This window comes from Lampetra fluviatilis, chromosome 45 (genome assembly GCF_964198595.1).
Source record: "Lampetra fluviatilis chromosome 45, kcLamFluv1.1, whole genome shotgun sequence".
NCBI classification, from domain to species: domain Eukaryota; kingdom Metazoa; phylum Chordata; class Hyperoartia; order Petromyzontiformes; family Petromyzontidae; genus Lampetra; species Lampetra fluviatilis.
Window position 1 is genome coordinate 4,156,920 of NC_136319.1, and position 27,703 is coordinate 4,184,622.

The 27,703-nt window shown below is 48.9% G+C and overlaps 1 protein-coding gene across 4 annotated transcripts in view; it reads left to right on the top strand.

The window, feature by feature from the left end:
* Window positions 1–27,703, top strand: part of LOC144947530 (cGMP-dependent protein kinase 1-like) — a 146,634-nt gene that overhangs the window by 85,087 nt on the left and 33,844 nt on the right. For all 4 annotated transcript variants that reach the window (XR_013640075.1, XM_078876750.1, XM_078876749.1 and 1 more), the window contains 2 exons: window positions 16,772–16,938; window positions 18,208–18,321. Coding sequence is in view for 3 of the 4 variants with exons in the window: in XM_078876750.1 (XP_078732876.1) it covers window positions 16,772–16,938; window positions 18,208–18,321 (281 nt within the window). In the remaining variant the exon portion in view is untranslated. The remainder of the gene's footprint in view (window positions 1–16,771; window positions 16,939–18,207; window positions 18,322–27,703) is intronic.

The following is a 27,703-nucleotide window of genomic DNA, read 5'->3' on the forward strand; positions in this document are numbered from 1 at the left end:
AGTTTTCTACTCATCATCAAGAGTCTCGGCACCCTGACTTAACCAGAATGTGTCGTTAGATCACCGCGCAGATATAAGAGTGAGACCTCTGCTGCCAAACCTGAGCCAGTCATGAGCACACTGCCCAGCCACAGTTTGTTTTATTTTTTCTGCTGCCCCATCGCTAAAAGGGGGAGTGGAGAGAATGTTGAACATTTGATGGAACAAGATGGCATCATAAACCTTGACTGGGTTAATAAAGCGAAGACGTAGGTCCCCGTTGGAATTCCCTAAGCCTCCGCTGCAGCAGACGGACAGAGTCTGGCGTCTGTGCAGGACCGCCCTGGCCTGAGACCACTTTCGAGCTCCACAAGCCTCTCCTCTCGGCGTGCTGCCTGGTAAGGGGCGATATTGAATCAAATCCTTAGCCAGGATCCTTAGGCAGGATGATTCAACTTTAGGAGGGAGATTCCGTGTAGTTGTAACAGTCTGTGCGGTCCCCCTTTGTAAAGAGTGGGGGGCACCAGGGGATCCTTCCAATCCTGTGGAACCCATATGGTGGTCCAGACCGTTATTATAATGTCATGTAGGGCAGTCTATGTGTTGTGTGTATAACTAACTCCACGGAGACGTCTGGAGGCAACGCGTTTATTACAACATTCTCGACGGACACCAACTGTAACACGAAGGGATACGGCCCCTTCAACCCGATGGCCTAAGGGAGGTACAGCCTCCCTTCTAGTGTGTCCTACACACCCCGAGCTACTCTACACACAGGTCCCTTGCCACGGCCGCTAAGGGAGGCTAGACCAACCCGACCCTGCCAGAGTACGGGTCCCACCACTAGTCCGCTACAACCCGGCTCTGACCAGAGCCTCGGGTGAGGGTCCCAGGGTGCTGGTCCCACCACTGGTTGTGTTGGCCACCCATCCCCTCGTGTGCCACAGTGCCGGCCTTCATATGTGCTTGCTAACAGCACTTGCCCCAACAGTCTGTTGAGGCTAGACTGGGGGGTCTTTATCTTTGTATTTGTTTATATATGGGAAGCGGTTACCGTTACGCTGCGCTCCGAACCCGGCGACCCGAGATCGATTCCCGCTCATGGCCACCACCAACAGTGACAGCGATTATCCGAACAACCGGGCCTCCCCTCGGTCGAGTCAGCCTCAACTCAGTACAAGGTGGAAGTTGTGCGCGGTAAACATCGCCACTGGGGGAGACAAAGGCGGCCGGGCGTGGTGCTGGCACCCACCCCCTTTGCGTGTGCCACAGTGCCGGTAGCCCTTCATTGGTGCTGCTGCTACTCGCTACTTGCGCTGGCAGTCTATACACGGGGGATCCTTTGTCTTTTGTATATATGTGTAAGTTCTAGATTTGAAGCTTCGTGACTGCAAGGATTCATACTCTTAGGTTTTTTCGGTAAAGTCACGTAGGTAAAAATAAATAATAAAAATGTACATTTTTATAATACAAATAAAATATTATTATTTGATAATAGAAATAAAATGGAAATAAAATATTATTTTATTTCTATTATCATTTTTATCATTTTTATTATTTATTATTATTTTGACCTACGTGACTTTACCGAAAAAACCTCAGAGTATGTGTAAGTTGGTAACTATTTGAGTGAGTGTGTGTCTATGCATCTGTGTCTATGGATGTCTAAGTGAGAAACTATTTGAGTCAGTGAGTGTCTATCTAAGTGTGTCTATGCATATCTAAGTTGGTAACTATTTGAGTGAGTGTGTATCGATGCATGTGTCTCTATACATGTCTAAGTTGGTAACTATTCAAGTGAGTGAATCTCTATGTATGTGTGTCTATGTATGGATGTGTGTCTATGTATGGATGTGTGTCTACGTATGGATGTGTGTCTATGCATGTCTAAGTGGGTAACGATTTGAGTGAGTGAGTGAGTGTGTCTCTATGTATCTCGATGTATCTCCAGCGAGTCTAATTGGCCTCTCTCTCTGTGCGTTCTCCCGTCACTCTGTGAGGGTTGAGATAAGAAGCCAAATCTATAACCTCCAATTACACAACAAGGATCAATGCGGCTTAGCCACACACACATATTTACACACATACAGACACACATACAGACACACATACAGACACACACACAGACACACATACAGACAAACATACACACACGCACGCACAGACACACATACAGACACACACACAGACACAGACACACACACAGACACACAGACACACACACACAGACACACACAGACACACATACAGACACATATACAGAGACAAAGATCCCCCATATAGCCTTAACAGACTGTAGGAGCAAGTGTTGTTAGCGAGCACCTATGAAGGCCAAGACGGCACACGAGGGGGTGGGTGGCCAGCACCACGCCCGGCCGCCTTTGTCTCCCCCAGTGACGATGTTTACTACACACCGCACCAGGTAATCATTTGAGACTGAGTCGACCTAGTTGAGGCCCAGGACCGGTTCATATAATCGTCACCGGTGTTTGCCGCGCTAACCGCTACATTACCGCTCCCCACAACCCACACACACACACAGTGACACACAGACACACACAGGCACACGAACACACACACACAGTGACACACAGACACAGGCACATGAACACACACACAGTGCCACACAGACACACACAGACAGAGGCACACGAACACACACACAGTGACATACAGACACACACAGACACAGGCACACGAACAGTGACACACACACAGTGACACACACAGACACACATACACAGTGACACACAGACACACACAGTGACACACATACAGTGACACACACACAGTGACACACACACAACTCCTGTCAAAGCGATGACTCAAATTGGCCAATTAAGCTCTTAATTGGCTTCGTTTTAAGTCACAAAACTGTTTCCAAAATTCCAATTAGAGGCCTCCTCTCTCCTCCTTCTCTCGCTCTCATAATCCCAGCATTCGTGAGTGAATGAGGGTGAATGGGTGAGTGAGTGAGTGGGTGAGTGAATGAGTGGGTGAGTGGGTGGGTGGGTGAGTGGGTGAGTGAATGAGTGGGTGAGTGAGTGGATGAGTCGGTGACTGGGTGGGTGAGTGGGTTAGTGAGTGGGTGAGTGGGTTAGTGAGTGGGTGAGTGATTGAGTAGTGGGTGAGTCAGTGAGTGAGTGGGTGAGTGAGTGATTGAGTGGGTGAGTTAGCAGTGGGTGAGTGAGTGGGTGAGTGAGGGGGTGGGTGAGTGACTGGGTGAGTGAGTGAGTGGGTGAGTGAGTTAGTGGGTGAGTGGGTGAGTGAGTGGATGAGTGAGTAGGTGAGTGGGTGAGTGAGTTAGTGGGTGAGTGAGTGGATGAGTGAGTGGATGAGTGGGTGAGTGGGTGGGTGGGTGAGTGGGTGAGTGAATTAGTGGGTGAGTGAGTGGATGAGTGGGTGACTGGGTGGGTGAGTGGGTTAGTGAGTGGGTGAGTGGGTTAGTGAGTGGGTGAGTGATTGAGTAGTTGGTGAGTCAGTGAGTGAGTGGGTGAGTGAGTGATTGAGTGGGTTAGTTAGCAGTGGGTGAGTGAGTGGGTGAGTGAATGAGTGGGTGAGTGGGTGGGTGGGTGAGTGGGTGAGTGAATGAGTGGGTGAGTGAGTGGATGAGTCGGTGACCGGGTGGGTGAGTGGGTTAGTGAGTGGGTGAGTGGGTTAGTGAGTGGGTGAGTGATTGAGTAGTGGGTGAGTCAGTGAGTGAGTGGGTGAGTGAGTGATTTAGTGGGTGAGTTAGCAGTGGGTGAGTGAGTGGGTGAGTGAGGGGGTGGGTGAGTGACTGGGTGAGTGAGTGAGTGGGTGAGTGAGTTAGTGGGTGAGTGGGTGAGTGAGTGGATGAGTGAGTAGGTGAGTGGGTGAGTGAGTTAGTGGGTGAGTGAGTGGATGAGTGAGTGGATGAGTGGGTGAGTGGGTGGGTGGGTGAGTGGGTGAGTGAATTAGTGGGTGAGTGAGTGGATGAGTGGGTGACTGGGTGGGTGAGTGGGTTAGTGAGTGGGTGAGTGGGTTAGTGAGTGGGTGAGTGATTGAGTAGTTGGTGAGTCAGTGAGTGAGTGGGTGAGTGAGTGATTGAGTGGGTTAGTTAGCAGTGGGTGAGTGAGTGGGTGAGTGAGGGGGTGGGTGAGTGACTGGGTGAGTGAGTGAGTGGGTGAGAGAGTTAGTGGGTGAGTGAGTGGATGAGTGAGTGGATGAGTGAGTGGGTGAGTGAGTGAGTTAGTTGGTGAGTGAGTGAGTTGGTGAGTGAATGGGTGAGTTAGCAGTGGGTGAGTGGGTGAGTGAGTTAGTGGGTGAGTGAGTGAGTTAGTGAGTGGATGAGTGAGTAGGTGAGTGAGTAAGTGAGTTGGTGAGTGAGTTGGTGAGTGAGTGTGTGAGTGAGTGAGTGGGTGAGTTAGTGAGTGAATGGGTGAGTGAGTGAGTCGGTAAGTGAGTGAGTTGGTGAGTGAGTGGGTGAGTGAGTGCTACTCCCTATTAACACTACTTGTCCCCAACAGTCTGTTACAGGCTACGCGGGGGATGGTTGTCTGTGTGCGTGTGAATTCGTGATCCTATTTGACGGAAGAATCCGTTTGGCTTATCTCGCTCAGCCCTTACACTCATACATATTCACACTCATACAGAGACAAAGACAAATATCCCCCCTGAGGCCTGAAAGAGGCTGTTGGGGCAAGTGCTGTTAATAGCAAGTAGCACTCACTCACTGTCCTATTCACTCGCTCACCCACACACTCACCCACTCAATTACTCACCCACTCACTCACTCCCCCACTCACTCATTCACTCACCCACTCACTCACTCACTCACCCACTCACACATACACTCACTCACTCACTCACTGACCTACTCACTCGCTCACCCACTCACTCACCCACTCAATTACTCACCCACCCACTCACCCATGCACCCATTCACTCACCCACTCACTCATTCACTCACCCACCCACTCACCCACCCGTCACCCACCCACTCACATACTATAGATGCACACATACTTTAGATACACACATACTATAGATACACACACACTATACACACACACGTTATAGATACACACATACTATAGATACGCACACTATGGATATACACAAAGATATACACACATACTATACATACACACGCATATTTTAATACACACATAATATAGATACACACATACTATCGATACACACACATACTAAAGAAACACACATACTAAAGATACACACATACTTAGATACACACATACTTTAGATACACACATACTATATATACACACATACTATAGACACACACATACTATAGATACATACTTTAGATATACACATACTATAGACACACACCTACTATAGATACACACATACTATATAAACACACAATATATATATACCCATACATACATTTATATAAGGAACGAAACAGTAAGACGTATCCACAAATCTGGCTGTCGCCTGATGAAGCTAGTTGTAATTACTGGCGAAACGTCGTACTCAGTTTGTAAATGTTGTGGCTTGGCTTTCCAACACACAGGTGTGCTGTGCTAGTGAAGAATTGGCCACGTTCTGTTTACGTGACAACCCTTACTAGTTGGCTGTGTCGGGTGGTGGCGGGTTTTAACGACACATTAAAAATGTACGCGATCCAGCCCAAAAACCTCTTATGGATGAAATTGGTTGCGAAATCCTACGTGTTAAACATACTATAGATTCACACATACTATAGATATACACATACCTAAAGACACACGTACATAAAGACACATACTATAGATACACACACTATATATACACACATACGTACAGACACATACTGTAGAGACACGTGCTTTACTTTTATATGCGTAAACTTATGCAGGATAGGGCGCTATAAACTCGACGTGTCTCAGTATAGGGCGCCACGGTGGCTAGGAGATGTGAACTCCCTCGCCTGGTATACAGGAGGTCGTGGGTTCGATCCCATCCCTGACGATGCCCGCTGCTGTATATTTGGATTCTGTGTCTCTCTCTCTCATCATCATCACTGTAGCTAGGAGAAGTTAACTACCTCGCCTGGTGTGCAGGAGGTCATGGGTTCGATCCCGACCCTGACGATGCCTGCTGCTGCTGCTGTATATTTGGATTCTGTGTCTCTCTCTCTCATCATCACGGTGGCTAGGAGATGCTAACTACCTCGCCTGGTGTGCAGGAGGTCGTGGGTTCGATCCCGACCCTGACGATGCCTGCTACTGCTGTATATTTGGAGTCTGCGTCTCTCTCTCATCATCATCACGGTGGCTAGGAGATGTTAACTACCTCGCCTGTTATACAGGAGGTCGTGGGTTCGATCCCGACCCTGACGATGCCTGCTGCTGCTCTATATTTGGAGTCTGCGTCTCTCTCTCTCATCATCATCATCACGGTGGCTAGGGGATGTTAACTACCTCGCCTGGTATACAGGAGGTCGTGGGTTCGATCTCGACCCTGACGATGCCTGCTGCTGCTATATATTTGGAGTCTGCGTCTCTCTCTCATCATCATCACGGTGGCTAGGAGATGTTAACTACCTCGCCTGGTATACAGGAGGTCGTGGGTTTGATCCCGACCCTGACGATGTCTGCTGCTGCTGTATAATTTGGAGTCTGCGTCTCTCTCTCTCCATGCGTGGATTTTTCTCCGGGTTTTCCGTTCTCCCCCCCCCCCCCTCTACATTTATAATGAACATTATGCATTTCGAGTGCGTGGCTGCTGCTATAAATTTCCCCGTGGTGATAACGATGTTGAGCTGCCATCATTGGCGATGGCCCAGGTCGCTTCTGACAAAAGGGCTACACAGCTCAGTGGGTGACTAACAACAGGTAAAACAAAATTAAAATTGTCAAAAAAAATGTTTTACTTACGCCCACTGATCAGATGCCAGTGCAATGCTACTACGAGGGCATTGAGAGTGGGCAGCTTCATCATGGGACCTCCTTTGCCAGAATCAATATAGGTCGTACTCTTTGGTTCTTTCGGTAAAGTCACGTAGATAGGTTAAAATAAATAATCATAAAAAACTACGAGTTTTTTTCTCTCGCCACCTGATTACGACCTCTTGTGTTGCAATGGAAACGTCGTAATTTTTTAAATAATTCTTTCTTTGAACCGATCTACGTGACTTTACCGAACGACACAGAGAATATGAATTCCTGCCGTCACGAAAGCTTTTTGTCAAGATTTAATAGGCCATATGGGCCGTCCATAAATGACGTCTCGCACCTAGGGGGGGGGGGGGGGGGTCAGACATTTGTGACGATGCGTGACGACGGGGGGGGGGTTAGAAATGTGACGTCACATCAAAATGCGAAACTTTTAATAAATATAGACAACACGTTCTACTTAATTAAATTGACTTTTAATAAATATTTTCTCCTACAACATCAGAGTGCAGCGCCACATTAACGTCATATTTGAGAGGGGGGGGGGGGGGTATGACTTTTTGTGACGCCGTGTGACTAGGGGAGGGGGGGGTCAAAAATCGTCCAAAATTGCGTGACGTCATTTATGGACGGCCCCATACCCTTTCTGGCACTAAAACAGGAGTTTTGTTAAGATGTGAAAACACCAAACATAAACATTTTTCAAGGGATCGTGTTACTCGCATTAACCACACATGCGGTGAATTTCGATTTAAAGCTTTCGTGACTGCAGGGATTCATCTTCTTGGTTCTTTCGGTAAAGTCACGTAGAAGGGAAATAATAAAATAATAAAAATAAAACAATAAAATACAATTCTCACGACGTTTCGGCCACAACGCAAGCAGCCGTCCTCAGGTGAAGACGCTGTCTTTCCGACAGCCCTGTTATTATATTTTATTATTTCCCTTCTACGTAACTTTACCGAAAGAACCAAGAAGACACGCACACGGTGCTTGTAGTGAACATGCAAACAAAACCATGCTCCGGTAGTATTACGATGGCATTGTCTTTGAAACCGATTGGTCCACACCAGAGACGGCTTTCTTTAGACCCTAGTCTCAAACGGCGTTAAGACCAAAGGTCAACGCTAAGAAGGCGAACAGCGCAAAGACGAATGCCGCTTACATCGAAGTCCTTCTGCTGGTCTCTGCGTGCACACTGTGCCGTCTGTCGGGGTCTCCTACCATTCGCAGACAGCGATTGCAATGGGTGAACACCTAATTGTTTTCTTTCATACTTTTGATGCTGGCAGAAAGGTATCCCATGGTATAGCTGCTGCTCACCCCGATCAATAAGTGCTCTGAGAGTGGCATTCACCGTTGACCTTTTGGCGTTGACCTCTGGCCTCTGGTCCAACGCCGTTTGAGACTGGGCTCTAAAGAAAGCCGTCTCTGGTGTGGACCAATCGGTTTCAAAGACAATGCCATCGTAATGCTAGCAGAGCATGTTTTTTGTTTGCATGTTCACAAAACGTACCGTGTGTGTGGTTAATGCTGCGAGTAACCTGATTCGTTGCGAATGTTTTTTGCGTTTTGGTGTCTTAACAATCCGAACAACACCCTCCCGTTTCACTGCCAGAAAAGGGTCAAAAGCACCTCTTCTTAGTTTTTAATATTGTCATCGTCATCGTCGTCGTGGTCGCGCGACGCTTTCAGATGTGAGCTGCTTCTGCGGCCGTCTGGATCGCGCTCCTCACCTTCCGATATTGGGAAGCCCCTGGGAGCTGTGATGCACTTTTAAATCATCGTCATGTAGACTGGCAAACTCATTTGTTTTGAAACTGCTTCTTTTTGTTGTTGTCTGTGTTTAGCTTGTTGTCCTTCCCCCGCACCTCCCATTCGTGCGGTTGGATACGTACGGTGCGAAAGAAGTTCAACGTACTTACATCAACAGCAGTAGCATCAGCAGCAGTAGCATCAGCAGCATCATCAGCAGTAGTAACATCAACAGCATCATCAGCAGTAGCATCAGCAGCAGTAGTATCAGCAGCATCAGCAGCAGTAACATCAACAGCAGCAGTAGCATCAACAACATCATCAGCAACATCAGCAGCAGTAACATCAACAGCATCAGCAGCAGTAGCATCAACAACATCAGCAGCAGTAACATCAACAGCATCAACAGCAGTAGCATCAGCAGCATCAACATCATCATCAGAAGTAGCAGCAGTAACATTAACAGCATCATCAGCAGTAACATCAACAGCATCATCAGCAGTAACATCAACAGCATCAACAACATCAGCAGCAGTAACATCAACAGCATCAACAGCAGTAGCATTAGCAGCATCAACATCATCATCAGGAGTAGCAGCAGTAACATCAGCAGTAGTAGCATCAGCAGAATCAGCAGCAGTAGCATCAGCAGCAGTAGCATCAACAGCATCATCAGCAGCGGTAACATCAAAAGCAGCATCATCAGCAGCAGTAACATCAACAGCATCATCAGCAGCAGTAACATCAGCAGCAGTAACATTACAAGGATGGTCCACGCATCGTCACCCCGTGCCGCTTTCAGATGCGCGCTGCTTTCAGATGCGCGCTGCTTCTGGGAGCTATGATGCACTTTTAAATCGTCGTCGTCACGTAGACTGAGAGACTCATTTCTTTGGTAGTATGTTTTGGGATTAAATCGCGTGAAAATGAACGTTGTGTCGTTCAACCCGCCACCACCCGACGCAGCCCCATGAGTCATGTTTAGTCGTCACGTGAACAGAACGTGGCCAATTCGTGACGAGTACAGCACTTACCGGTCGCGTTGGCCGTCGCCTGATAAAGCTGATTTTAATTACTGGCGAAATGTCACAGTACTTGGACTGTAAACGTTGTCGATTGGCTCTCCAGCACACCGGTTAGTGCTGGCCACGTTCTCTTTACGCGACAGACCCCTTACCAATTGGCAGTGTCGGGTGGTGGCGGGTTTAACCACGCCACATTGATATTTGTACGCGATCTAACCCAAGCAACCGGTATTACGGATGATAATATAATGGTCGCGATAGGCAAATAATTTATTTAGGACTTCTTCCTGTTGTTGCGTCGAGTTTGTTGTCCTTCCCCCGCACCTACGATTAGCGCGGTTGGCTTCGTACGGTGCGAAAGAAGTTAAACATCCATAAAAATTCGTCTCTATGTATCCCTACGAGTCTCTGTGTATCTCTGTATGTCTCTATCTAACTCTATGTGTCTCCATGTATCTCGACGAGTCTATATGTGTTTCTCTGGGTCTCTCTGTATGTTTCTATATAACTCTATGTGTCTCCATGTATCCCGAAGAATATCTACGTGATTCTAAGAGTATACAGTGAAGGAAAAAAGTATTTGATCCCCTGCTGATTTTGTACGTTTGCCCACTGACAAAGAAATGATCAGTCTATAATTTTAATGGTAGGTTTATTTGAACAGTGAGAGACAGAACAACAACAACAAAATCCAGAAAAACGCATGTCAAAAATGTTATAAATTTATTTGCATTTTAATGAGGGAAATAAGTATTTGACCCCCTCTCAATCATAACGATTTCTGGCTCCCAGGTGTCTTTTATACAGGTAACGAGCTGAGATTAGGAGCACTCCCTTTAAGAGTGTGCTCCTAATCTCAGCTCGTTACCTGTATAAAAGACACCTGGGAGCCAGAAATCTTTCTGATTGAGAGGGGGTCAAATACTTATTTCCCTCACTGTATGTGTCTCTGTATGGTATGTTTCTATGTGTAGTGAGTCCAATTGAGTCGCGACACTGTTTTATTACATCGACTCAACACAACACAACGTAACCTACACTCGGGTGTTGAACGCCCATCTAACTACGCTATGGCAGAACGAGACCGGACCACGAGTTGGGTCCGGGACCGCGTGGCTAGAGTCTTCTTTAACCCGACGTGGATCTTCATCACCAGCAACACGAAGAACCCCGAGCCCCTCACGGGGCCCCGTTAAATCGGCCTGGGCTGGGGCTAGCTCTGCCTCTCGCCCCGCCCACCTTCTAGATCTCTCTGGCTCTTTCCCGAAGGTTCCCGAGAGCTCCTCTATACCACGTGACCGCCCAGCGGCCCCCGTCCATCGGTGGCCCCCCTCCAACATCATCCGGTCACGTGTCGGCAGGTCAACCGGCATATCCTGCCCCAACGTAACCCTGGCTGGCTGACGCTCCCTCTCGCTCCCTCACCGGGAGCCCGCACCGCACACTGTACACGGTGCCTCCACGCTGACCAGCGCTCACCCAAGCCCCGCTAGGGCTGGTACTACGCCCAGTAAGCGGGCTGCACATGACAACACATTGTCCGCCGTGGCCTCGCAAGCCCGGCACCACACAGTGACATTCACAGTCACTACATATGTAACTCTACGTGTCTCCATGTATCTCTATGAGTCTCTATGTGTTCCTATGGGTCTCTACCTATCTCTATGATTCTGTATATCTCTACGAGTCTCTACGTATCTCGATGAGTATGTATATCTCTATGAGTCTACGAATCTCTATGAGTCTGTATATTTCTATGAGTCTCTATGTATCTCTATGAATTTCTACGTATCTCTATGAGTCTCTACGTATCTCTCTGTTGGTCTCGATGTATCACACACGCGCGTTGTTGGGGCAAGGGCATTGATAGAGCTTTGAAATCTACACGGGTCTCTCTCCCTCTCTCTCTCTCCCACTCATCTCACGCTGATCAAAGCTCCGGAAGGCGCCAAAGGAACAAAAGCATCGAAGGGTCGTGAGCTAGACAGACAGCGAGCGAGAGAGAGGAAGGGAGAGTGGAGGGAGTGTGTACGTATGAACATGGAGCAGTGGCGCTCTAGTTAGCGCCCTGCACGACGAACCCAGCTCACAACAACGAGCGGAGCACTGGGCGGATAAAAAACAGCAAATTGGCACAGCAGAGGGAATAGGTGGTGCATCTAGCCTGGCAGAGCAGTCAACCCATGGCACCTGCAGGGTCCGTCCCGTGAACTATTTCTCGTGCACCTAGCCTGGCACAGCGGTCAACCCATGGCACCTGCATGGTCAGACCGGTGGTGAATGGCGGCTGTTGTTTTTGGTTGAGTTGGGTGAGTGGGTGGGTAAGTGGGTGGGTGAGTGGGTGGGTGGGTGAGTGGGTAGGTGGGCGGGTCGGTTGGTGAGCGGGTGGGTGGGTGAGCAGGAGGGTGGGTGAGTAGGTCGATGAGTGAGTAGGTGGATGAGTGGGTGGGTGAGTAGGTGAGTGGGTGGATGATTAGGTGGGTGAGTGGGTGAGTGGGTTGGTTAGTGGGTGGGTGAGTGGGTGGGAGGATGAGTGGGTGGGTGAGTGGGTGGGAGGATGAGTGGGTGGGTGAGTGGGTGAGTGGGTGGGTTAGTGGGTGGGTGAGTGGGTGGGAGGATGAGTGGGTGGGTGATTGGGTGGGTGACTAAGTGGGTGGGTAGCAGTGAGCGGTGGCGCAGCGGTTAGCGCTACCTTGTGCTACGAGACCCGAGTTCGATTCCCGCTCACGGGAAACCACCAACGCCACCACTGACAGCGATTATCCGAACCGGTGCCTGGGCCTCCCCTAGGTCGACTCAGCCTCAATTGAGAACCTGGCGCGGTGCATAGTAAACATCGCCACTGGGGAGACGAAGGCGGCCGGGCGTGGTTGCTGGCCACCCATCCCCTCGGGTGCCAGAGTGCCGGTAGCCTTCATAGGCGCTGCTGCTGCTTGCTACTAACAGCCACTTGCCCCTACAGCCTGTGACAGGCCACGCGGGAGATCTTTGTGTACCCACCATTGCAGATATTTCGCGGTTCGATTCAGGCGGCCCGCCCGGGTTAACACTGCGGCTTTTGTGTTAAACTGCGAACAACAAACTTAAGTTTGATTTTCACCGGGTAGTAAGAGCTGCTGCTGCGTGACTCTTTTGTTCAAAAGCGACCTGGGCCATCCCAAATCACAGCAGCTCATCCACGTGGCCGATATCATCAACATAATACATTTAAAGCAGCAGCCAAATACTCTCTAAATCCCGTGGATTTATCTCCGTGTCCTCCGCATTTAGAATCAACATCCAACGCGTCAAGAGTTGTTTGGCTTGTCCGCTGTACAATTCCACACTACGATGATGATGATGATACTAAGCCACTGCTTTCCCACCTGATGACGGACGCTTGTGTTGCGCCCGAAACGTCGTGATTTATTTTATTTTCTACCTACGTGACTTTACCGAAAGAACCAAAGAGTATGGATTCCTGCAGTCACGAAAGCTTCAAATCAAGATTAAGCCACTTGGTTGAACTGCTTTCATTTTGCGACGGCCAGGTCGCTTCTGACAAAGAGCTACACAGCAGCCCAGAGGGGCCTTACACTTGGCAAAATAAAAAAAAATAGTTTAGTTTATAAGCATGGGACCTTTTTGCCAGTACCGAAGTAAATAAGTAATATTAAATTATTATTATTTTTAAACACGCTTTAATGAAAAGTACCGTGCTAGTAATGGCAGAACTCCACGACTCCAGGAAGTGGCCCCCAAGCGTGGCATAACGTAAGGGACCGTGGCCAATTACAGCCAACGTCAGTTGAGCGTGGATAATTAGACCCAAGCCGAAACATAATATATAAAAAATAATGTTTTAAAATATAGATTTTTTATGATAGAATATAGTATTGTCATCAGTATGACATAAGTTTGCAGTCGATACCACATTGGGAAGTGGGTAAATTTTGAGTTACAAGATTTGAGGGTATAACAACGACAAAAACGACAACAGACAGAGTAAGTTAATAAAAAGCGTGAAAAAAATATAAGAATAGGTTGTACCCCTTTCTCACAATAAAACAGGAGTTATATAAGATATTCAAACACCAAATAGAACCTTTTTGCATATATACAATGCCATAGATTAAATTATCAGAGCAATGTTTGTTTGCATGTTCACCACAAGTAGTGTGTGTTGCTAATGCAGTAACTTTACTCCTTGCTAAAGGTTTCTCTTTGGGGTTTGAACATCTTAACATAACGCCTGTTGTATTTCCAATTCTAATTTTTCATACTTTTGTAATGAGAGAGCGTCATCTAGGGGACGACGAGGGGTATCTGCATAAGCCACCACTGGGTAACTAACACCCAATGGGAAGTGTGGGATCCATCTGGGCCAAAGGTGATGGGCGGAGCTAGAGAGTACGTGCGAGAATAGTCGAGAAGGTTCTACGAGGGGGCGTGTCCGGAGGTGGAGCTTGCTCCACCGAGGAGAATATAAGGGGAGGCAGTGAGAGGACGTTTGGGTCGGTGTGGGAAGCCTGGAGTCCGGACTGCATTATCGCCACCGGCCACGTAGCGGTCCTTCCAGCAAAGCCGTCTCTCCTCCCGGCACGCCGTTAGCCAGCGGTGGACAGGGAGGGAGAGGGAGAGACGCGCCGCGATGGTGGAGCAGAGAGGACGCACGTCACGGCAGAGGAAGAGAGAGAGAGAGAGAGCGGAGCAGTGAAGTCATATAATAAAGAAAGGCGCCAGTCAACAGTTGTCGTGGAAGTGCTTTGTTACGCTTTGATACTTCCAAAAAGGCATCCCATCATTTAGCTGCTGCTCACCCCGAGCAATAAATGCTCTGACACGCGTGGCATTGTCTTTGTACTGGTCGCCTTTTGGCGTTGTTCTCTTGTCTGATGCTGGTAGTGAGACTGGGTCATAAAGAAGGTTGCTGTCTTTGGTGTAAGCCAATTAGTTTTAATGACAATGCCCATATATTATCAGGGTTTTTGCATGTTCCACCACAAGTACTTTGTGTGGTCAATGCAGTACTTGATTCCTTGCAAAAAGGTTTATTCTTTTCGGTGTTTGACAGAGCACCTCCTTCTAGATTTTAAGCTTTCGTGACTGCAAGGATTCATACTCTTAGGTTTTTTCGGTAAAGTCACGTAGGTAAAAAATTAAAATAATAATAGCAATAAATTGATTTATTATCATTTTATTTCTATTATTATTTTTATTTTTATTTTTTACCTACGTGACTTTACTGAAACAAACTTAAGAGTATAGAGCACCCCCTGTTGCATTGCCAAACACGGCAAAACAACCTACTTTTTTTTTATCTTTCACAGTGCACAGATTCGTTTAGAACGCCCTCGTCGCTTTGAGCCGACATGTGTAGCCTGACTCGTGAAAGTGAGCGCCCGGTCGCAGAAACGTTGGCTTGTCCCCTTGGGGGGGGGGAGGGGACTACATCCTGCTGAAACCTTTCCCATGCCGATGACGTGCATATACGTCATCAGTATATGTTTTATTCCTATTACGTTCCTATGTTGTAAGTGTACGTCATCCGTTTTTTCTTCCTATTACGTTCCTGTCAAAAAGTGTACGTCATCCCTTTTTTATTCCTATTGCGTTCCTATTATGAAAGTGTACGTTATCCGTTTTTCCCTACGATATAGGTGTACGTCATCTGTTTTTTCCCTATTACGTTCCTATGGCGTAAGTGTACCTCATCCGTTGTTTCTATTATGTTCCTATGGTGTAAGTGTACATCATACGTTTTCTACTCCTATTACGTCCCTATGACATAAGTGTACGTCATCCATTTTTTATTTCTATTATGTGCCTATGACGTAGGTGTACGTCATCCGTTTTTATTCCCATTACGTTCCTATGAGGTAAGTGCATGTCATCCGTTTTTATTCCTAATACGTTCCTATGACGTAAGTGTACATCATCCCTTTTTAATTCCTATTAGTTTCCTATGAAGTAAGTGTACATTTTCCGGTTTTTATATTCCCATTACATTACTATGACGTAAATGTACGTCATCCCTTTTTATTCCTATTACGTTCCTATGACGTAAGTGTACGTCATCCGATTTTCCCTATGACGTAGATGTATGTCATCAGTTTTTTTCCTATTACGTTCCTATGGTGTAAGTGTACCTCATCCGTTATTTATATTCCGTTCCTTTGATGTAAGTGTACGTCATCCATTTTTTATTCCTATTACGTTCCTATGACGTAAGTGTGTCATCCCTTTTTTTCCTATTAAGTTCCTATGACGTAAGTGTACATTATCCATTTTTCCCTATGACGTAAGTTTATATCATCCGTTTTGTTTATTACGTTCCTATGATGTAAGTGTACGTCATCCGTTTTTTATTCCTATTATGTTCCTATGACGTAAGTGTACGTTATTCGTTTTCCCTATTACGTAGGTGTATGTCATCCGTTTTTATTCCTATTACGTTCCTATGATTTAAGTGTTCCTCATTCGTTTTTTACTGCTATTACGCCCCTATGACGTAAGTGTACGTCATCTGTTTTTAATTCCTATTACGTTCCTATGACGTAAGTGTGTCATCGGTTTTTAATTCCTATTACGTTTTGATGATGTAAGTGTATGTCATCCGTTCTTTTATTCCTATTACGTTCCTATGACGTAAGTGTATGTCATCAGTTTTTTTTATTTATATTACATTCCTATGACGTAAGTGTGTCATCCCTGTTTTATTCCTATTACGTTCTGATGACGTAAGTGGACATTATCCATTTTTCCCTATGAGGTAGGTGTACATTATGAGTTTTTTTTTATTCCTTTTACGTCCCTATGACATATTTTTTATTCCTATTACGTCCCTATGATGTAAGTGTACGTCATCCGTTTTTATTCCTATTACGTTCTTATGACGTAGGTGTACGTCATCCATTTTTTATTCCTATTACTTTCCTAAGATGTAAGTGTACGTCATCAGTTTTTTTTCCATTTTCCGGGGGAAGGGGAGGGTGTGGATAATGCAGACTGGATGATGTCTCGCATCTCTCTCTCTCCATCCCTCTCTCCCAATACTAACAACTTTCCTCCTCTCTCCCCACATCTCCCTTCCTTCCTCCCTCAATCCCTCCCTCCCACTTTATCCCCCTGATCCACCACCACCCTCCACCCTCCTCTCTTACCCCGTAGGTCTCGGGAGTTGATTCGCGAGGCGATCCTGGACAACGACTTCATGAAGAACCTGGAGCTGTCACAGATCCTCGAGGTGGTCGACTCCATGCACCCGGTGGAGTTCACGCGCGGCAGCTGCATCATCCGCGAGGGCGATGTGGGGTCACTCGTCTACGTCATGGAGGGTGAGTGGGTGGCTGGGTGGGTGGGTGTGGGTGAGTGTACGTACGAGACAATGTCAGTCAACTAAGTGTACCTGTGTATACCTGTGTGTTTGATTCCCGCTCATAGCCAACACCACCGGTGACGATTATTTGAACTGGTCCTGGGCCTCCCCTAGGTCGACTCAAATAAGTACCTGGTGCGGTGCCTAGTTAACATCGCCACTGGGGAGACAAAGGCGGCCGGGCGTGGTGCTGGCCACCCACACCCTCGTGTGCTGTGCCAGCCTTCACAGGTGCTCGCTAACAGTACTTGCCCCAACAGTCTGTTCAGGCTATCCGGGGAATCTTTGTCTTGTATGAATGTGTGAGTGTCTAGCAGTGAGTGAGTGTGAGTGTTCACCAGCAAGAGAGTGAGTGTGAGTGGGTGTGAGTATTCACCAGGGAGTGAGTCAGTGTGAGTGTGGGCGAGTGAGTGTGAGTGGGTGAATGTGAGTGAGTGTGAGTGAGTGGGTCAGTCCACCATCAGTGTTTGTCTTTGTCTATCTAGTGGGTATTGGAAACATCGACCCCCTACCTCCTGGTTGGTTTGCAGGACGGTAAAGCTGTGGTGGCTGTGAGCAATGCCATGGAGGGAAGGCCAATTCCAATTGGCTGTTCCCCGCATGGCGATCGTAGCCACCACAGCAGCCATTGGGGGTCTTTGGAAGGCATGGGCCAGATCAGCTCAATAACAATGGTAGGAGGCTGCTAGATTTCTGTGCAGCCCATGGGCTTGTAATTACCAACACGCTGTTCCGGCATCGGCGCATACACACAACATCATGGATGCACGCCGTGTCCAAGCAAGAACATCTGCTGGGCTATATAGTGATGGAACAGCGGGCCTGTGTCCATGACAACAGGACCTATCATGGAGCTGATCAGCCCACTGACCATCGGCTTGTCATCTGTAATATGCGCCTGCCATTATTCCACTCCAGTGGTGGGTGTACACCCAGGACCCCATTCAAACCCACAAGTAGCTGAGGATAGTTGCAAGCGAGAATTCCATCATCGCTTGCAGCTGGGATTAGCATTGTGCCCCCTGCCCTCCCCTCCTCTTGATGCCGAGTGGGCGAGCTGCTATGGCTGCTGTTGTTGTTGTGTCTGTGTGTGCCCATCAATCTGCGCGTAACATCGGGTCAAGGCCATTCGTGCATAGTTGAAAACTCTCCTTCTCTCTCCCTCTCTCTTCCTCTCCTCCCTCCACTCCCTCCCTCCCCCTCTGTCCCTCTCCCCCCCTCTCTCTAGAGGGCCGAGTGGTCGTCACCAAGGAGGGGGTGAAGCTGTGCACCATGAGTCCAGGGAAGGTATTTGGCGAGCTCGCCATCCTCTACAACTGCACCCGCACGGCCACCGTCAAGGGTGAGGTTCACAATGGCCGGGTCACTGGGTTCACGATGGCCGGATCACTGGCATCACAATGGCCGGGTCGCTGGGTTCACGGTGGCTGGGTCCCTGGGTTAAATATGGGTGGGTCGCTGGGTTCAAGATGGGTGGGTCGCTTGGTTCAAGATGGCCGAGTCACTGGGTTCATGATGGACGGGTCGCTGGGTTCACGATGGGTGGGTCACTGGGTTCACGATGGACGGGTCGCTGGGTTCAAGATGGACAGGTCCCTGGGTGCATGATGGACGGGTTGCTGGGTTCAAGATGGCCGAGTCACTGGGTTCACGATGGACGGGTCACTGGGTTCACGATGGACAGGTTGCTGGGTTCAAGATGGATGTGTGAGTCTCACGATGGCCGGATCGCTGGGTTCACTATGGCCGCGTCGCTGGGTTCATGATGATCGTGTCAAAAACACTGAGATCCCTGGTCTGAGTGTATCTCTCTCTCTCTGAGTCTTAATTTGAAGAAAAAGAGAGAGAGAGAGGGAGAGATGGGTGCGAGAAAGGGAGAGGGAGGGGGAGAGGATGTATAGACAAATAGAATATAGAGGAAGATAGAATAGGAGAGACACGGAGGGAGAGAGGGAGGAGAGGGCTGTGAGTGGAGATGTCATTGCCCTCATTGCCATGTGAGTCACGTGCAGCTACCATCAACATAAACAGAGACACACAGAGTGGGTGAGTAGGTGGGTCAGTGGTTGATTGTTTGAGTGAGTAGATGAATGAGCGGGTGTGTGGGTAGGTCAGTGGATGGGTGAGTGTATGAGTTGGTGGGTTAGTTTGCGAGTGAGTGGGTGCACGTGCCAGTGCACGAGTGGGGTGGATGTGAGTGTGGGGAGACAAAGGCGGCCAAGCGTAGTGGTGGCCACCCACCCCCTCGTGGGCGGTGTCGGCCTTCATAGTTGGCGCTCGCTACTCTCAACAGAGATACAGAGTGGGTGAGTGAGTTGATTGAGCGTTTGAGTTGGTGAGTGGCCGAGTTGGTGAATTATTGGATGAGTAGGTAAATGAGTGGGTGAGTACATGGGTGATTGGGTGAGTTGGTAAATTAGTGGGTGAGTGTGCCTGTGAGTGGGTGGGTGATTGGCTGCGTGTGAGTTGGCAGGTTGGTGAGTGAGTGAATGATTGGACGGTTGAGTGAGTGCATGGGTGAATGTGTAAGTGAGTGGTTGGTGAGTGTTGCCTTCATGCGGAGACTATTAGGAAGGTAATTGTCTGTTTAAGAGCTCTACTGAGGGATGACGGAGAAGAGGAGAGGGGGGACCTCTGTCAATCTAAGGGAGGGAAAATGCCACTCTCCCTGTCAAACACGTCGATTCACACATGACGAGAAACACTCATACACTCATAGACTAATTTATAAACTCATATAATCGCAGACTCACTCACACACTCATACATCGAGACACGCTTAGGCTCACACACTTATCGACTCACTCACACACTCATACATTGAGACACTCATACACTCGTAGACTCACACTCATAGACTCACACTCACTCAGACTCACTCAGACACTCATAGACTTGTCACACACTCATAAACGCACACACACGCTCACATAGACTCAAACAAATCCATTGACTCACGCACACTGATACTCACTCATACACCCATGCATAACCTCACTCAGTCACCCATATACTCAACCACCCACTCGCCCACTCACCCAGGAACACAAACACACATATGCTCCACATACACACACTCATCCACTCACCCATACATTCACGCAAACCACTTACGTGAATATATAATAACACGCACACACACCCACGCACTCACCCACTGACTCATTCACTCACCTACTCACTGGCTCACCAAACTCACTCGCACAAACACCTATACATTTACTCATTCAATCACTCATTCACTCACCCAAACGCCCACCCACGCATTCACACACACACACACATATATACACAAATACACACTCACTCCGTATAGCCTGTAACAGACTGTTGGGGCAAGTGTTGTTAGTAGCGAGTAGCAGTCACTCACTCATTCACTCATCTATGCATTCACTAACACGTTCCGCCACTCACTCACTCACTCGCTCACCCACTCACACAACACCAATGCATTTACTCATTCAATCACTCACTCAATCACTCACTCACACGTTCCCCCATTTACTCGCTAACTCACCCACTCAATCGCTCACTCACCCACTCACTCATCCACACATCCATCCATTCACAGCAGCATAAATACCTAATCACTCATTCACCCACTGACCCACATAACCATACATACATAGAGCCTGTAACATACTGCAGGGACAAGTGCTCTTAGAGAGTAGCAGCAGCACCTATGAAGGCCGTCACTGTGGCACAAGAGGGGGTGGGTGTCCAGGACCGCGCCCGGCCGCCTTTGTCTCTCCCGAGTAGCGATATGTACTGCACACCGCACCAGGTACTCATTTGACGCTGAGTTGACTTAGGGGAGGCCCAGGACCGGTTCAGATAAATGCTATCACTGGGTCTTAGTCGCCGTGAGCTAACCGCTCCCCATAACGATGATAATTTCAATCATAGCAATAAATATCATACGCACACATACATACTGATCCACTCACTCGCCCACTCACACACTCACCCACTCACCCAAGCTCACTCACCCACACGCTCACTCACCCATCCATTCACACACTCACCCACTCACCCACGCTCACCCACCCACACGCTCACTCACCCATCCATTCACTCACTCACCCACACACCCATTTACTCACTCACTCACCCACCCACCAATTTACCCATTTATCTACACACACACTTTCAAAACTCACACACACACGCTCATTCACCCACGCTCACTCACCCACACGCTCACTCACCCATCCATTCACTCACTCACCCACACACCCATTGACTCACTCACCCACCCACCAATTCACCCATTCATCCACACACACACATTCAAAACTCACACACACACGCGCACGTGTGTGCTAGTGTGCATCCCTGGTTGCCATGGAGACTCGCTGCTCTGCCTCCCGTTGCTACCCATGGCGTTGGTTGCCATGGACACGCGGAGGCAAATCACAGGGTGTGTGCACACTCCCTTTAAACACTGGGTCTCCGACCCGCACACACACAAACAAAGACAAAGATCCCCCGTGTAGCCTCAACAGACTGTTGGGGCAAGTGCTGTTAGCGAGTAGCACCTGTGATGGCCGGTACGGCACACGAGGGGGTGGGTGGCCAGCACCACGCCCGGCCGCCTTTGTCTCCCCCAGTGGCGATGTTTACTACACACTGCACTAGGTAACCATTTGAGGCTGAGTCGACCTAGGGGAGTCCCAGGACCGGTTCAAATAATCGTCACTGGGTGTTGGCCGTGAGGGGGAATCAAACTCGTGTCGCCAGGTTTGTCACGCAGCATAGAGCTAACCACTACACGACCATAATACCAACAACCGACATTCACCACGAAGTGGCGGTGACATCACCACGGCGCTTGTGCCAGGCTATGTGCACCTTGAGGCCACGTGAAGTGTCCAACGCCCGCTTGCAGGAGGTCACGGGGCAGACCCAGCAGGTGCCACGGGTCGACTGACTGAGATGAGTGGCCCATGCACCACCTGTGCCCCCTACTGTGCCAACTCGCTGTATTTTATCTGCCCGGCGCTCCGTTCATTGTTGTGAGCGTCGCTCCACCGCCCTCCGTTGTTGGAGGGCGACTGCCTCCAACTGCCCAGAAGCAGCGTCCTTCACGAGCCTCTTCCACAGAGGCCGATCTTGACACCGCTGGTACCCGTCATCGGCAAAGTCCACTCAGCTCCACGTCCTCCTTTACCACATCACTCCATCTCTTCTCTAGCCAGTGCCGCGCCCGTTTAGTCCCTATATCGGGCCGAACAAAAGCCCTTTAGGCATGCGGTGGCTGGGCATGCGGGCTACATGACCCAGCCAACGCAGCCTTGCCTGCCGGAGGAGGTCACCGATGGGACTTTGTCCAGATTTTTCAAGGATGTTTGAGCTACACACAATGCAGCCTGCAGGTTAAACCCAGGATGAATCGTAGGCAGGCCAGCCGAAATGTTTCTAACAGGCGAAGATGTTCCATTAGGGGGGTCCACACTACCACAAAGACAAAGATCCCCCGTGTAGCCTTAACAGACTGTAGGGGCAAGTGCTGTTAGCGAGCGCCTATGAAGGCCTGAACGGCGCACGAGGGGATGAGTGGCCAGCACCACGCCCGGCCGCCTTTGTCTCCCCAGTGGCGATATTGACACACCGCACCAGGTACTCATTTGAGGCTGAATCGACCTAGAGGAGGCCCAGGACCGGTTCAGTTAATCGTCACTGGTGTTGGCCGTGAGCGGGCATCGAACCCGGGTTGCCGGGTTCGTAGCGCAGCAGCGTAGCGCTAACCGCTGCGCCACCGCTCTCCACACAAACGCACACACCGATTCAGGTACCACAGTGCCAACATATCTGAACCCCGTCATGGGCCCCCCCTAGGTCGACTAAGCCTTAAATGAATATCGCTGAGTATATGGGCGCTAAAGCTCAGTGAACATCGCTACAGGGGAGACAAAGGCGTGGTTCTGGCCACCCATCCCCTCGTGTGCCGTGCCGGCCTTCATAGGTGCTCGCTAAGAGCACTTGCCCCTACAGTCTGTTAAGGCTACACGGGGGAACTTTGTCTTTGCGTAAACGAGTGTGTGTGCGAGTGGCTGCTGCGTGTGTGTCTTTGCGTGTGCGGGCTGAATGAATTGTGACAGGAGTGTGTGTTTGTGGTGCCCGCGTGTGTGCGATGTGATTTGTGAGCTAAATTGAACAGAGATTGCACTGCGTGAGTCTCTGTGTGTGTGAGTGTGTGTATGCGTCTATGTGTGAGTCTCTGTGCGTGTGTGTATGAGTCTCTGTGTGTGTGTGTATGAGTCTATGTGTGAGTCTCTGTGCGTGTGTGTATGAGTCTCTGTGTGAGTCTCTGTGAGTGTGGGTATGAGTCTCTGTGTGTGTGAGTGTGTGTGAGTCTGTGTGTGAGTCTCTGTGTGTGTGCGTGTGTATGTGTATGTGAGTCTCTGTGTGAGTCTCTGTGTTTGTGAGTGTGTGTATGAGTATCTGTGTGTGTGAGTGTGTGTATGAGTCTCTGTGTGAGTCTCTGTGTAAGTCTCTGTGTGTGTGAGTGTGTGTGTGAATCTCTGTGTGTGTGAGTGTGTGTATGAGTCTCTGTGTGAATCTCTGTGAGTGTGTGTCAGTGTATGTGTGGGAATGTGTGTATGAGTCTGTGTGAGAGTGTCTATGTGTGTGAGTTTGTGCATGAGTCTGTGTGTGAGTGGTGTGTGTGAGAGTGTGTGTCAATGTATGTGTGTGAGTCTGTGTGTGAGTGTGTGTGTGAGTGTGCATGTGTATGTGTGTGAGTGTGTGTGGGAGTGTGTGACATTGTCTATGTGTGAGTGTGTGGCTCCCTATTGCTCAACCACGTTACGTAGGCCGATGATATGGTAATTGCTGCTCACTCAGAGGAGGAGTTGGAGGCGCTGCTGCTGAACCTGGAGCATGCCACTAAGAGGTGGGGCCTTACCATCAACCCCACCAAAACTAAGCACCTGCCTGGGTATTTTGTACCATCAGACAATCCACCCCCACAGCTCCCAATTGGTGATGGGGCAATTGTGGAGAGAGTGGAGAGTGTCCCATACCTGGGCATGTGGGCTTCGGTTTAACAGCAGAGGTCTCACTCCGAATCAATCGAGCGGCAATATATTTTCATCGGTTGCGTAACACTGTGTGGAAGCTACCTGGTCTGTCGCTCCGCACAAAGCTTCAGGTCTTCTCGGTCACAGTCATTCCCTCCCTTCTGTACGCTTGTGAAACGTGGACCCCCCTAATGGAGCATATTCGCCGGTGATACATATTCAGGCTGGCCTGTCTACGATCCAGCCTGAGGAGCTCACAAATCCTTAAAAGATCTTGACAAAGTCCCATCGGTGAGCTCCTCTGGCAGGCAAGGCTGCATTTGCTGGGTCAAGTAGCCTGCACGCCCAAACAGCTTTGTTTGGACAGATAGAGGGGGTTAAACAGGCATGGCACAAGCTAGAGAAGAAATGGAGTGGAGGACGTGGAGCTGAGTGGACTTGGTGATGAATGGTACCAGCGGTGTCAAGATCGGTCTCTGTGGAGGAGGCTCATGAACGACGCTGCTACTGGGCAGTTCGAGCAAGTTGCCCTCCAGCAACAACGGAGGACAGAAGAGCGACGTTCACAACAACGAGCAGAGCGCTAGCTCGTTAAAGCACAGGAAGTTGGCACAGTAAGGGGCTCAGGTGGTGCATCGGCCAGTCATCTCAATCATCTCAGTCATTCGACCCGTGGCACCTGGGTCTGCCCTGTGACCTCCTGCCAGCGGGCGTTCGACACTTCACGTGGCCTCAAGGTGCACATAGCCTGGCACAGGTGTCGTGGTGATGTCTCCGCCACTTAGTGGCGAATGTCGGTTGTTGTTGTTGTGTGTGAGTCTGTGTGTGAGTATCTGTATCAGACACCACAATGGCGATCATCTGAACCGGATCCTGGGCCTTCCCTAGGTGAACTCAACATCAAATGCGTACCTGGTTCGGTGTATTAAATCATCACTACCAGGGAGACAAAAGCAACCAGGCGAGGTGCTGGCCACACATCCCCTCGTGTGCCTCAGTGCCTGTCTTCATAGGTGCTCGTTAACAGCACTTGTAAGTAGTGATTATCACGCTGCTCTACGAACCTGAATTCGATTCCAGCTCACAACCAACTTCAGTGATAACACTGTCACGCAATTTTTGTCCCTGGGTTGTAAGAGTTGTTTTTTAATTGCTTATGCCTAAAAAGTATTGAAAATGGCTACTATTCCCCACAAACTTTGCTTTTATGACCAGGACAGTGATATTTAGAAATTTACCTATTTTCAATGAGAAAACGGGCAAATTTGTGTCTTTTCGTTCACATAAAGTCAGAAAACAACAACATATGAATCGAAATTAACATGCATTTATACTAAAGTAATACAAAAATGACTACCAAAGATTTAGAAGTGAGTAGTTTTTCAAGATTTACGATTCTACTTTAAATCGCTTTCACGAATCAGCCTCCAAATGTAGTCTTCCATCATGTTATCGTTATACTATCCTTGGTAGCGGCGTTCAAAGTCCAATATATCCTGGTGGAAGCGCTCGCCTTGCTCCTCCGAGTAGGCTCCCATGTTCACCTTGAATTAATCAAGATGAGCATCAAGGATATGGACTTTGAGGGACAGCATAAAGCCTATTGTGCCGTGGTTCTTCACCAGAGTCTCAACCAGCTCCACATAGTTTTCAACCTTGTGATTGTCCAGGAAGCCACGGACCATTGCCACAAACCTGTTCCAAGCCGCTTTCTCCTGACTAGTGAGCTTCTTGGGGAATTCATTGCACTCCAGGATCTTCTTCATCTGTGGTTCGACGAAGACACCGGCTTTAACTTTTGCCTGAGACAGCTTAGGGAAGAATTCTTGAAGGTACGTGAAGGCTGCCGACTCCGTATCTACATATTATTGGTTCTTTCTGTACGTCGATAGGTTCAAAGAAAATAACAAAAATATAACACAAATCTTCGATATTTCGATCGCAACACAAGCGGTCATCATCAGGAAAAGGGGGGTTAGCTTCCAAGGCAATCTGTTTATAAGGGTTTGAAATGGGAGTAGCCCAAATGTCAGCAGCCATTGATAATTTAAGTGGTGGGCAGCCAACCCGACCGTGGTTGGTTTTCCACCAATCAAATGGCTGCCAGGTGGGCTTAAGGCCCCTGTATTTATACTACAATTTATATTACTGGAAAGTTCGAGAATGTTCTAGAAGTTACTCCAAGTTTACTCAGCACTGAATATATCTGGAATTCTCATTGAAAATAGGTGAATTTCTAAATATCACTGTCCTCTTCTTGGTTCTTTCGGTAAAGTCACCTAGAAGGGAAGTAATAAAATTATAAAAATAAAACATAATAAAATATTATATTTTTTTTTTATTATGTTTTATTTTTATTATTTTATTACTTCCCTTCTACGTGACTTTACCGAAAAAACCAAGAAGATGAATCTCTGCAGTCACGAAAGCTTTAAATCGAAATATCACTCTCCTGGTCACAAAAGCAAAGTTTTTGGGGAATAATATCCATTTTCTGTACTTTTGAGTCATAAGCAATTAGAAAATAATACTTACTACCCAGGGACAAAAATTTTTTTTGTTACATAGTGTGATAATCTGAACCGGTCCTGGGCCTCCCTTACCCACACAGCCACTCACCCACCCACCTAATCACTCACTCACTGACTTTATTCACCCACCCATTCAATTGAATCAACCACTCTTACACCGACCGACCAACCCACCCACACATTCACCCACCAACCCACCCACTCACTCCGCACCCACTCAATCACCCATCCACTCACTAACTCACCCATCCACTCACTAACTCACCCATCCATCCACCCACCCACCCACTCACCCACCAACCCACCCACTTACCCATTCACCCCCCCCATTCACCCACCCACAAACTCATCCACTCACCCACCCACCACGCACCCACCCACTCACTCACTGACCCATTCACTCACCCACCCACTCACCCACCACCCACCAACCCACCCACTTACCCATTCACCCCCCCACCCATTCACCCACCCACCCATTCACCCACCCACCCATTCACCCACCCACCCATTCACCCACCCACCCATTCACCCACCCACTAACTCACCCACCACCCACTCACAACCCACCCACTCACCCACTTACCCAACCAATCACCACCCACCCACTCACCACCTATCCACCCACCCACTCACCCACCACCCACTCACCACCCACCTACTCACCCATTCACTCACCAACCCACTCACCACCCACCCACTCACCACCCACCCACGCACCCATTCGCTCACCCACCTATTCACTCACCCACCACCCATCAATCCACCCACCCACTCACCCACCCACCCACGCACCCACTGACGCACCGACGCACCCATTCACCCACCCACTAACTCACCCACTCACCCACCCACCCACGCACCCACCCACGCACCCACTCACCCATTCACCCACCCACTAACTCATCCACTCACCCACCCACCCACTCACCCACCACCCACCCACTCACCCATTCACCCACCCACTAACTCACCCACTCACCCACCCACCCACCCACCCACTCACCCACCCACCCACCCACCCACTCACCCACCACCCACCCACTCACCCATTCACCCACCCACTAACTCACTCACCCACCCACTCACCCACCACCCACCCACTATAGATGTGCAGCCGTGCGCTCATCACGGGAGTAAATATCAACTCAATGCCTCAATCAAGTCACTG